The following is a 12,876-nucleotide window of genomic DNA, read 5'->3' on the forward strand; positions in this document are numbered from 1 at the left end:
TGTTGTGTGAGTTGCCAAAATGATCTAAATAGCACCTCAAGCTTGTGATTAAAAATAAATGGGGGGAAAAAACGATTTTTCATAACAAATAAGTACCCAAAATGCTGCCACACTCTTTTATGAAAGTTTTTGTTGCCTCCTGAGTCTCATTTGGCTTGAGAGGCCAGATTTTGTGTTCCTGCCTTGCATTGGAAGGTTTCTTAAAACAATAAATTGTAATAATAGGCATAAGTTCATATTATGCAGTATCTGCAGAGATTTTGCTAAATGTGCTTTTCAGGCAAAATCCTGAGACGAGGTCAATTCCACCCCCAAAAAAAACTTGAGGAAGAGAGAATGTTACAGCTTTCTCCAATCACATAGTAATTCCCACTGTAATAACCATACACTTCTGTAGTTGTAGTCCATGTTGACGTGGAAAAAATTCGGACAAATTTGAACAAATTATGGAGTTTAATGACAATATTAAAAAAAAGGTTTTGCACATTGATTATTGTGACGCTTCCTTTTTCCATATGACATCTACAAACTGTACCTTGATTATAGGTAATTGCGCTGTAATAGACCTGTAATTTTCTGGAGCTGTCATCATCTATATAATGTGTGAAGAGACAATCAAAACCTGTTCTTTTTAAATCAAAATATCATGAAGAGAAAAATGATGTTAATGACTATGTGTCACTCAGTGGTGGTTTTCAAAGGCCTTCTTATTTTAGCTTAGTGTTATATTCAATCAAGGAATATAATAATAATTATATATTTTCAAGTAAATGGATATAATTTACGGAATCATGATAATTTCAGTGTTAATGTCCTGTCTGTATACACCTTTTTACTTGCAAAAGGCAATGAATTAAAAATCTGCATTTAAGCTGGATGAGCTGGCTTTGCCCTGCGCGCTCAGCAGGCTGCCTTGGCCATGAGGAGATCAACGTGACAGTCGGCAGCGCCTCATGACAACAAACCCACTGCACACACTCCACGCACAGGTACACGTGGTTCTCCCGCCGTGACCGCACCTGTTTATACCGGAGCCCACCTGCCTGCTGCAGGCAACGACCAATAGAATCCACTGCTTTGAGGATCCACCGGTTGTGTATCCTCAATTATTCTTATTATGTTCTGCATGAATAGAGTATAACTTTAAATCAATGAAATGTTGAGTGTAAAACTATATAAAAAAAAAAAAAAAAAAAAAAAAACGATGCATCACAAAGCACCCAGTAATAAATTAATGAAATGCACTGGATGACATAATTATCCTGCAGGACATTAATGGTATACTACTATAGTATTTAAAATGTGTTACTGTATGTTTTTATTGGTAGTGGGCATATACCCACTCGACTCTCGTGCCAAGGCCTGTTGCCATCTGCAAAGCACGTTCCCTGTGCCATGGCGCTCACAGCCTTGTTTCAATACACTTCAGCATGGTGGTACACGAGACGGGCCATGCGCCGCCCTCCGCGCTGACGTCCGCCGCCGTCCGCCCACTGAGGCTCCTTATCGGCAGAAAGTGGGCCGTCCCCCCGCCGAGGATACAGCGCCGTTTAACACGTGAGCCTCATGTGACAGAGGTAGGTCAGGCGGAGCGGAGAGTCAGAGGGTTTATTTAACTCGTCGCTCTGTCCTCCCCCACTTTCCCAAACGCGCCACCAACAGGGTTGCCTTCCTTCTGCGGCAGGACCACGGCGTTGAAAATCGCTGGGACTAACTTGAAACTATTTTCACACGCAAAAAAAATAAGATTCACACCAATACGACTATTTGCCTTATTTGAAAACCTTTCTTGTGGCATTGCATTTAACTAACTGCTTTTTTTTCTTTTTTTTTTTTCTTCAACTTTTTTCATCACGCGTAAATAAATGCGTTTTTATTTGTAACTTGTGGTAAAAAATACTCTGTGATTGGAGTGAAAAGAATGGAGCGAATCCCAAGCGCGCAACCACCTCCCCTGTCCAAACACCAGGCTGATCTGTCGGACGTGCAGGGGTAAGTTATACTTTGAAAAAAAAAGAAAAAATGCTTTCCTCAAACGCACTTAATATTCTATTCATATGCTGTACATTACTCTTAACCAAACCATTACCTCATACTTAACTATCCTCTCTTTGTGTTTCATTAGGATGGATTTCCCAATGTATGTTTATAAACCCAGACGAGGAATGAGGAGAGGAGAGCAAGGTCCGTTATTATTTTGCTTATTGCCAACTTGTTTCGTTATAATGACATCATGTAATTAAAAGCTGGGAACTACAAATAAGGAATTCGTCTAGCAGTAGTCATGTAGTACCATAAATGGTTGACCTAATTTCTGCTATGACATAACTCCTGGAATCCTCCCCATCTGATCATAAAGAGCCATATCTGTGTGTTTTTGGATCAAATGAATTTAACCAACATTGCTGTCTATTCCTGCAGGAAACCTACAAGCTGCCTCACAGACTTATTGAGAAGAAAAGGCGTGACCGGATAAACGAGTGTATCGCTCAGTTGAAAGATTTATTACCAGAGCACCTGAAACTCACGGTAAATTCATGCCGTGGCTGGGAGGGAAATTGGGATTCACTGTGTTGAGTGGCATGCACCATCGAGTGGCTGTTCAGTGGTATTACATCCTCTGTGCTGAGTGCGTCAGCAGTCAGTCAATGACAGCGCACACTAAGAGGACCTGTCTTCTGTCATGTCCCTTTGTTTAAACTGATGATTAAAAAAATGTAATTTAATTCCATAGACAAAAACAAGAACTTGCAATAAAATTAATACTCCAGACTGCATATTATTTATTTAAAAGTGTATGATCCCATATCAAATTGATTATTTCTAATTGATTCTTTTTTTTCCTTTATGGCTGTTGTGATCCTGTGAACATGAGCAGTAAAGTGCAGTTTTTTGTGTGTTACATAAGAGTTGGGGATGTGCTGACTGTGTGTGTCTTTCCCACAGACTCTGGGCCATCTGGAGAAGGCTGTGGTTTTAGAGCTTACACTCAAGCACGTGAAAGCCCTCACCTCTCTTCTGGAGCAGCAGCAGCAGAAGATGCTCGCTCTGCAGAACGGCATGCAAATTGGTGAGCTGCAGATCACTCACACACGCGTGCTGCACACACAAGTATGCACATGCAGCAGGATGGTGTGTTGGACAGCGGGCAAATTAGCAAGATGAATACACAATGAGGGGATTATGCAGATCAAATAAGTGACTTTAAAGTGTATTTCAAACTGCAACATTTCTGACTGTGTGGTTTCTTGTTGTCTTTACAGATCAGCCTGCTGTCAACCAGGAGAAGTCAGAGGAGATGTTTCGCTCTGGCTTCCACATTTGTGCCAAGGAGATGCTTCAGTATCTTGGCAATCATGAAACTAATGGAGATTTCACACCATCCCATATGATCAATCACCTTCACAAGTTAGCCGCAGAGGTGCTGCAAAGTCCGGTCCGACCCCGCACTCCTCTTAGCCCTCAAGCTGAAGAAATCCCTGCCTACCACCAGCACCAACCTCACAAGGAGAAGCCCACCAGCTTACCCCCTAAATCCAGCGAGGGCTACGGGAGGAACTGTGTACCCGTCATCCAGCGTGCGCACGCTCCGACGAGCAGTGAGCAGAGTGGCAGTGATACGGATACAGACAGCGGCTATGGGGGAGAGCTGGAGAAGACTGAATCTGGGGCGCAACAGGGACGTCCAGATTACTACAGTCAGGAGAGCCATCTGAAGCGAGCGCTCGCCGAAAGACAGAGCTCCGGCATCAAACAGGAGGAAGACGAGCCGCGCCACAAACGCCCCCGGGTGGAGTCGTCAGAGGACGAGCTGCTCTCAGGTGGAGAATCATCAACATCGTCGTCCTCATGCGGTTACGCCAGTTACATGAGCGTGTCCCCCAACCATCCAACTCCTCCACACCCCCTCTGCATGCCTTTCTACCTCATTCCACCCTCTGCTGCGGCCTACCTGCCGATGCTGGAGAAATGCTGGTACCCCGGGGCTGTGCCCATGCTCTATCCTGGCATGGGAGGCTCTGCACCCACCATGTCCAGCGAAAGACTGCCTGCACCTCAGCTGGTGTTGTCTCCCAGGGAGGCTCTCCGGCCCCAGTCATATCTCAGACCCCCATGGACTCCCCTGCCCTCCTTCAAGCATTAAAGCAGGTACCACCCCTCAACCAGGAAACCAAAGACTGAGAGAGCAGGGGCGAAGAGGTGATCCCGATCTAGTACCCAGGAGTAGAGACAGTAGTAGAAATGAAAACATGACCCATCCTCATTCCCGTTCTCTGTCCTTTAGCCGGGAGGTCAAACTGCAAACTGGAGGACTTGTAGAAATGATCAAGAGGAGATGGAGAAGAGGGCAACATCCGTCCACACTCTGAGGATGCAAATCTCTGGCTGAATGTTAAATGCTCAGTGGTATTACTCAGTGCAAATGTATAATACAAACCGGACCTGCCCTGCATACACACCAACACATACACCTGGTTGAATGTAAAGAAAGAAACATTTTAGATGCTGCTCTTAATGTTTAAAACGCAGATGACACTGATGCGTCTTGTAGCTGCAATAGAGACACGCCATCTTTGTACTTTAGAAAGTGTTGCACCAAATGTTAGGGGTAATTTTTTCATCCAAAGTTTGTTGCCTACGTCCTTTAGATCCCCATTACGCTCATCACTGAGGATTCCCTTCGAACCAGACACTATGCTGACTGGCACCATAAGATACAAGGGTTTCCTCAAGTGTGTACAGACAACAGTAAAGGTACACCCAATGCACGGATGAAAGAATGGGCCACCACATGACCACACTGAATGAGAAGTCTTGTTTTTCATTGATAAACAGACAGTTCAGATGGATTTCCTGTAATTATTGTTCATAGCCTTCTTGTACATTTCTATTTTTGATACCTGTTCTCACACTCTGTCCATGCGGAGCGATAGAAGCTGCGCAGAGTGCGGACAATTGTACGTTGTGTACTCAGAAAACTGTGTGCATACTGTAGCACTGTGCTGGACCTGGTCTGCATACTAGACATCTGTTTCTGCTCAAGTCAAACCTGGTGTTTGTTCTTGCTGTTGCCTTTTACTTGTGAAAAGCTGATAAATCTCAGATGTTTATTCTCTGTACTACGTATGAATACTGGAGTCAAAGGAGGGAGGAGGAGAGAAGTTGAATGTACAAGTTTTACCAGAAGACTAGTTTTCTACAGAAAGAGGTACTTGAGATTTTATATTTTGGGACCTACATGAAAGATGTTTGATGTACATATTTTGTCTATAAATGTTGGTATACATTATATAAGTGTATTAATAAAGTATTTTTTTTCTGTTGCCTGGCTCTCCTGCTGGTTAACCGTCTGTGCCTACTAATACAACAACAAGTAAATACATGAGTGTAAACAGTTTCAGTTAAGCTCCTGACGCAATAATCAGGATCCATCTGCTTTATGTCAACAGCCTTGACCAGGAGACATTTTCTTTTGTTTTTTTTTAATTGGCTTCATGTTTGAATATGAAATACTATATCCCAGAATTGCGAGATCTCTTTCTCTATTTACTCTATTCACCACACTATAAATGCACAAATTCCAACAAATACTACACACCACAACATGTGTAGTATTGTGCAATCACATTTTTTTAGCTATGTGATTGCACTTACAATCAACAAAGTTTATCTCAAGCTGCAGATTTCTCAATATTTCTACACAGGCCCAATGTATCTATGTCCATGTTCAGCACCACAAACTCTTCAATCTGATATTTTTTTTTCCCACTATCATTTATTTGACATAGGAGTGTTGGTTTGTTCCTACAAACTGAAGTGAAAGCACACTAAATGTCATTTGTTCCTTCTAAAGCTGTAGTAAACACTTTATTTCAGCCAGTTTATATAATTTATTTGCTATAATTTAATAATAATTTTAATACTCATTTCATGCATTAAGATGCATAACCACAACATCTCTGGTTTTGTTTCACGTCATATCTGTCTCCCCTTCTCATTGTTTCCTGTCTGTTTATATTTATGTCAATCATAAAATATAATAATATATCCTACGGTTTGCCAACTTCAGTAATTTATTTTTAGTCATGGGGCTTAGTAAAAACACCCAGACTTATTTAAGTATTACATTTTTTTTTGACAATTATTTACATTTCTTTGGTAAAATATGTGGCAGGTGAATCTGTATTGGTGTCTAAGTTATTCAGGAGATGTTTGTTGACTTGATGTTTTAAAAGAGGCTGAAAGACCAAATACACCAGGTGGTGCTGAAGATGTGTCAACATCTGGATAAGAACTGACAGCTCTTTCCTTTTAACTCCCTCTCCTTGACAGGTTTTGGCATAAACATGCAGTTAGATCATTGAGCCTTTGTTGCCACCTGCTGGCCATTTAAAATACCTCTATTCTGTTAACATAAAACTGATTATTTATCTGTAGAAGATGGAACCAGTGGTCATTTCGTAATATTATTTTCCGCACAGTCCCCTTGGAACATCTGCCACACTCGAGACACTTGAATATAATAACTATTTTTTTTTGTTTGTTTTAATACAAATAAACTTCAACACAGTATTGATTGGTGTTACATTCATAACATAATTGTAAAACATATAGATATATTTAGATTCCAGCCAAACTAAAACATAATTCAAATCTACTACTGAAATATATGGTATGTATGATATTAAACTCCTGATATGAGAATGTAAAAGTATTCATATTTACCTTGATGTTGTAAATTTAAAGCCCCTATGTGGATGATAGAAAATGTCTCACTCCTGCCACTCACCATGATTGTCTCAAGTTTTCTTCAAACAAAATCTGATGTAATCAGAATAATTAAAATGTTACTACTATCACAATATGTTGTGACTGTAATATATAATGTGTAATGAGTTGTTAATTAGGCTCAAGCCCATTTAACACTCAATACCACTGATTTTTATGTTCCCCTGTGCACTCTCCTTTAAATTTGGCCATGCTTTGCCTTCGAGAGCAGAGGAATAACTGATGCCTTGGGACACTGGGGTGAGAGGACAAATTTGGATTACGACAGGCAGTGGTCCCCACCACAATGTTTGGTTGCAAGCTAAGGACCTCCAGGGTAGGAAGGGGACCCCGGAGTGAAGGAAAGACCCGGTTAGGAGTTCTGTGTAGGGGCTCAAAAGCTGTCTGGGGAAAGAAGGATCTGGAGATGTGTGATCCATGGCCTGGGTCGGCCTGAGATTTGCTGTGAGGAGGGCTGAGGGAAAAGGAAAAGCTCCGTGGAACCAGAGTTACTCCGTTGGCACCAAAACTCAAACCCAAACGTTGTGCTTTCCTCTGAGGTTCAGTGTGTACCACCAAAGGTTGTTCACATGCCAGACTGCGACAGGACCTGTTAACACAGGAAGTATTCTTGACATCTGTTTTCCCCTCGGGTTCGCTCTTAGGAGATGTTGATGTCAGCTGTCTCTTTATCTTTCCAGCAGCTAGGTTCTCCTTGCCTGAGTGGCGAAAAGCAGAGACTGCGTTGGACCTCTGACCTGATGGTTTTTGTGATGTTTCAACCTTTTCTGACAACGACTGGTCCAAAGGGGACTGGATGGCGAGAGTTGGGTTAGAAATAACAGTTTGTCTATGAAGTAAAGGTCTGGATCGCCTTATGGGGGCTCCTTCCACCAGCAGGTTCACTCCCACATACTGAGGAACTTCAACTGCAGCCTGGGAGGGTGATAAAGTAAGACACAAATAAGTGCATTTTGTGTAATTACCCTGGAAATAAACACCTATTGCCTCTAGGCATGTTGTGTAAATATATTCCAACCTGTTTGAAGATTAGCTGGAAGCCTCCTGTGTAAGCACTAGGATCAGTCCGTCTGTCCAGCACAACCCTCAGTGTGTCCAGCTGCACAGCAGGGCAGAGGCGAGAGGTCACAGCGGTGGAGCAGGCCATAGTTGGACTGGCGTTGATCTCCAGAAGCCAAGGCCTCAGATCTCTGCCCAGCATAAAGTCAGCTCCGTAGAGCTCAAAGCTGGCCTTGCGGGGCTCGACCAGGTCTTGGGCTGTCTGCAGGGCGCGCACCACTGCCTGCTGCATGCCGGTGACCACCACTGACTCCCACTCCGCCCCACGGCCCTGCCGCTGCAGATAAGCCCTAAACTGAGAGCAGGACCACATATTGTCCTCAGGCACTCCTGGATGTCGCTCACGGGACGGCTGAAAGTGCTTCTGGATGGAGTTGTTGCAAAGATGGACTGAACTGAGGAAAATAACAAAGGAGGTTACACCATGAAGGTACATGTAATTCGAGCTTTGAATGACATGAGTTAAATTTGTCTACTTGAAGTTTATAATCAATCCCTACATGAATCACTTTATTTTTATTTATATCTTTTTTCTGACCCACTGTCTGACCTGTCCAGAGTTTTTGTTGAATATGGCTGAGTGGAGAACCGCAGGTAGCACTCTCTGTAGAACCAGACGGTCAGAGGGTTCCAGTCGGTGACGAGGAACCACTGACGGAGGTCAAACTTGGTGCCATGGACCAACAGAGGACGTTCAAGGTATTTCTGAACCACCCACTTACTCTCTTTAGACAGGGCTCTGTCACTGTCCACAAGTTCCAAAATCTCCTCCAGGCGATTCATACACATAATACCTGCGTGGTTGAGGTGACATGGAAAAGGACAAAGAAACCAAAACTGGCTTTAACAAATGAAAACTGCATTAAACTAAGAGGACATGGTGTTTATGATGACCTTTTCAACAAATAGCAGGCTGAAGGCTATAAGACAAACTGTAGGCATAATCATTTTAGTTTCCTAAATTGAATGTAGAAAAACGAAGCAATAGTGACATTTCTATGTCACAGTTCATGTTGCAATCATAATATTTACAACAGAAATTGTTCTTTTCAATATTGCTTTCAGTATTGTGTGCAGAGAAAGTAAAAGATTGATATATAAGATGATCATGTAACAATTTTTTCTGAAACCTCACCTCGTCCTCTCGACTTTGCACCTGGTTTGATGATCCAGATGTTATTTAGTCCATCGGTATCCAGCTGAGGGCAAGCTTCTTGCAGTCTGATTAAAGTGGCCTGGCAGCGCTCCACAAACACACTGCTACCGCTGATCAATGCACCTTCACTACACACAAACATTAGACTCACAGATTGAGTTTATTAATGTGCAGATTCACTAAATCTTACTATCATGTTTTACTCCAGAAAGTAATTATGTACACATATACACACTGTTTATCACAGTGGAAAAGATAAAAGAAATTACCAAACTTGAATATAAAAAACGCTTAGTTTCTGAGTGGTGTGTTCATGGACATTATTGTCCAGTACAACACACAAGGGAGATGGAGGAGCTACTCACTGTTGGAAATAAATGGCGGACTGTGAAGCAACAAACCCCACCGAGCATTTCAGGAGAAAAGGAATGGCAGCCTTATATTTGATTATTTAGATTAGATTTAAAATAGGCACTAATGCTCTAACGGTGTAGTCAGTTTTCATACGTGTGTATACAGATCTATATCAATTTCCTGTATAAAAACAGTCAAAATAGTGCACTATAAATATTAGCATACCGTATTGTGTTATTTCTATGGTATTTGTATATATAGTGGTGGGGAACTGGAACATACTGTATCATTCCAGTAAAGTAAACTTTAATGGAGACTGTAAACCTAACTGACTCTATATTTAGCCCAACCTGACTCCTAACATGAACTACAGATAGTGTTATATAAAGTCATATACATATGAACTGTATGTATGATAATATATAAACATATCTAAACCTCATCTAATAAGAAATTCTTCAATATACATTTAGGGTGAGTTTTACTTTTTTTTAATTACCTTTTTTCATTTGATAAGCTGACTTTGGCTGTCAGTACTGCAGATACATTTAAAGATAAACCTAAGAAGGATAATTCTAGCTAACCAAAGAAGCACCCAGAAAACATACTCACTGCACAACCATGTAGTAGTCTTGCAGAAACTCTGCCCACTGCTGTTCCTCCACTGAGGGTGGTGTTTTTACAGTAACATCAATGTCACCGTGCTCTAAAACATTGAGAAACTCTTGACACACGTGCAAAGCCATGTCGATCATTCCTGGACCAACAAATCGATACTCCACATTATCCAACTCTGTGGAGAAAAACAAGATTGATGTCATAGAATCATGGCCAGGTCACATCTGTTTTAGGGCTTTTTGTTCCTCACCCTCTGCTCCATCTTTCCTCCATCTACTTGACTCAACCACATGCTGCAGCAGGCTGGTGCATGCTGTCTTCCTGAAATCCTCTTCATTGCCATAGAAAACAGAACGAGATCTCAAGGAAGAGAGAAAGGGCAAGTAGTTTTGTTGATTATGTATCAAGAATAAAACTAAGACAGCTGTTGTGACAAGTCCACTTGTTATTTTGTGCATTATCTTTGCATCTTTGACAGAGTAAAACTTTGGATAAGTATTATAGAGACATAAAGCAGACCTATAAATGCATGCTTTTCATCCTCTGCCCCAAGCCTGTAGCACCTTGGGAAGAAGGTGTCAGGATCTGCTGTATCAAACCACTGAAGGTTACGCAGGTTCACACAGAGCCCCACCTGAAAGAAACCGAAATATGTACATACTGTAGGAGATAGAGAGTACTAGCTGACCTATGGCCGAAGCTAATGCCTGTATTTTTGCCAGTCAATCATTAGAAACTCTTTAGGGTTGAGACCTTGGTAGTAAATGTCCAAGAATTTGCATAGTGGTTGGTCATTTGGTCATTACGTAGGGAGCGACAGTCTATGTAATCCCGACGTGTTGTCCAGTGGAAATATGTTGTTTCATTTCGAACCAGGCGAGACTAGAAAAGTTGGAGAAAGTTAAGTTGACTGAGCTCGAATTCACAGTATGATGAAAATAGACACATAGAAATGAAGTTATGCGATAAAAACAGTAATAGCACATTGGATTGCTTCCAGACTGTGCAAGATGTCAGTGTCTTGTTGATTCATTAAATTGTTATCTTACCATGAGGTCATACATGTCATCAAGGTTCTCCTCTTTCTCGCCTTCGTCCACTCTCTCTGGAAAGAGATAAGGAAAGAGTGTGTGTGTGTGTGTGTGTGTGTGTGTGTGTGTGTGTGTGTGTGTGTGTGTGTGTGTGTGTGTGTGTGTGTGTGTGTGTGTGTGTGTGTGCGTGCACGCAGGCTCACATGTGTAGAGGGGTGTGTTCAGAGGGTAGGGGTCTTTGTTATAGGTTGGTGTCTGTAATGTATCAGGTGCAGGGGTATCCATGTTTCCATGTAAACTAGTGCTCCAATTACATATATATATATATATATATATATATATATATATGCTAGCCCCTTCTGCCCCTTCTGCACTTTTAGCTCTGACTAATTGGAGAGTATATCTGATCTTTTGCACAAAATTTAAATGAATGAGCTGACAAAATATGATTGACTGCACATCCAGTCTTGTCTCAGTATCCCAATCACTTTTAGACAGACATTATCTCTTTGAGACTGGTGAGATTTCAGTAGATTAATTGCATTAACACTGCCTCTTGTTTTCGCATAGATGTCTAATATGGTAGCTGTAATTGACTTTGTCGTCCATTGTCTCACCAGTAACATCAACACTGACATCACCATCATCGCCATCATCCTCCTCGTTGCCATGGCAATGAGTTGCTCTCTGGGCAGGGTGGGGCAAACGACGTTCCACCCACCCTCTGGCCCATAAGGCAGCACGGATCACAGGGTAAGGTCCCTGCACTGAAAACACCTTCCTCAGCTGAGAATGAGTAGAAGAGAGACAGAAAGAGTCACATGAAAATGTGATTCTCTCACAGTGACGTCTAGCTTGTAGATATAATCACCTTGACTGCTTTCGCCACCAGCGTTTTAGCTGTTTTTAGCCTGTCAGGCTTGATCGCTGGCAGGCTTGGCACACAGCGACGTATCCTCCCCTCCACTGGAGCCACTGGAGATTGTAACACTGAGACAAACTGCATGGTCAAATGTCAGAATACATGCATGTATTTAAATAAGCAGATCTCTATTCACTTACCTGGCATTTGCTGCTTGTTACTGTTATATAGATCTCTCTTCAGCTGATCAGCCGACAGTTTTCAGTTCTGACAGATAGAGAGATAGATAGATAGATAGATAGATAGATAGATAGATAGATAGATAGATAGATAGATAGATAGATAGATAGATAGATAGATAGATAGATAGATAGATCTACGAATGTATTCTCCCCATTTACACATAAACCTCTTCACTGTCAGACGTGGTCCCCTGCTGTTGAGGAATAAACAGATAAAACATTATACATAAAACTGTATGCTTTGTTGCACCTACTTTTCCTCTGTGGCTACTGAAGAAGGATGTAAATTGGGTCAAGCAGGCATCTAAATCTGGACAGAGCTGACTGAGGCTGTCATAGCTTATCATTGACATACCCATGCGCAAAACGGCGCGCGCTGTCACAGATTGCGTGCACAACATCTTAAAAAAGCATGTTTAGACCAGGAAACACATCAACAGCAGCTTTAGGTTGCGGACCAGATCTCTGTACGACGTCTATGACAGCTGACAGACATAAACACTCCGCCTAAAATACATATCAAACAAAAGCAGCCTAGATTTGACCCTGAATATATAATATATAATAATATATAATAATATATATAGTATAATCCAAACCTACTGTTGTCAGCTCCCCAGAGACCCGACCACTCGCTCGGCCCTGCTTCCTTCATGCCCCCACAGACCGTTCCCATAACAACCGTGCATGCTCCCACTGAATGTTTATAGTTGCCACAACAACCGTAGCCAGGAGAAACAGGACGCAGGGTGATGGAAAGGTCGA

At 42.0% G+C, this 12,876-nt stretch overlaps 2 protein-coding genes across 2 annotated transcripts; one reads left to right on the forward strand and one right to left on the reverse strand.

The window, feature by feature from the left end:
* Window positions 1-1,568: 1,568 nt before the first annotated feature.
* On the forward strand, window positions 1,569-5,275 carry LOC129105937 (class E basic helix-loop-helix protein 40-like). Its single transcript, XM_054617214.1, is given in 6 exon segments — window positions 1,569-1,992; window positions 2,126-2,219; window positions 2,422-2,529; window positions 2,947-3,070; window positions 3,264-4,042; window positions 4,045-5,275. Coding segments are annotated over 6 exon segments (1,314 nt in total). The 5' UTR covers window positions 1,569-1,921; the 3' UTR covers window positions 4,183-5,275.
* Window positions 5,276-6,927: 1,652 nt separating this feature from the next.
* Window positions 6,928-12,013, reverse strand: LOC129106240 (tubulin monoglycylase TTLL3-like). The gene is made up of 11 exons (XM_054617608.1): window positions 11,879-12,013; window positions 11,625-11,793; window positions 11,026-11,081; window positions 10,730-10,858; window positions 10,496-10,610; window positions 10,227-10,307; window positions 9,971-10,151; window positions 8,984-9,132; window positions 8,399-8,642; window positions 7,808-8,243; window positions 6,928-7,704 (listed from the first exon to the last, which is right to left on the reverse strand). The coding sequence occupies exons 1-11, from the start codon at window positions 12,011-12,013 to the stop codon at window positions 6,928-6,930; spliced, it is 2,472 nt and encodes an 823-aa protein (XP_054473583.1).
* Between the last annotated feature and the right edge of the window lie 863 nt (window positions 12,014-12,876).

The sequence above is a fragment of the Anoplopoma fimbria genome, chromosome 17, assembly GCF_027596085.1.
Source record: "Anoplopoma fimbria isolate UVic2021 breed Golden Eagle Sablefish chromosome 17, Afim_UVic_2022, whole genome shotgun sequence".
In the NCBI taxonomy this organism is placed as follows: domain Eukaryota; kingdom Metazoa; phylum Chordata; class Actinopteri; order Perciformes; family Anoplopomatidae; genus Anoplopoma; species Anoplopoma fimbria.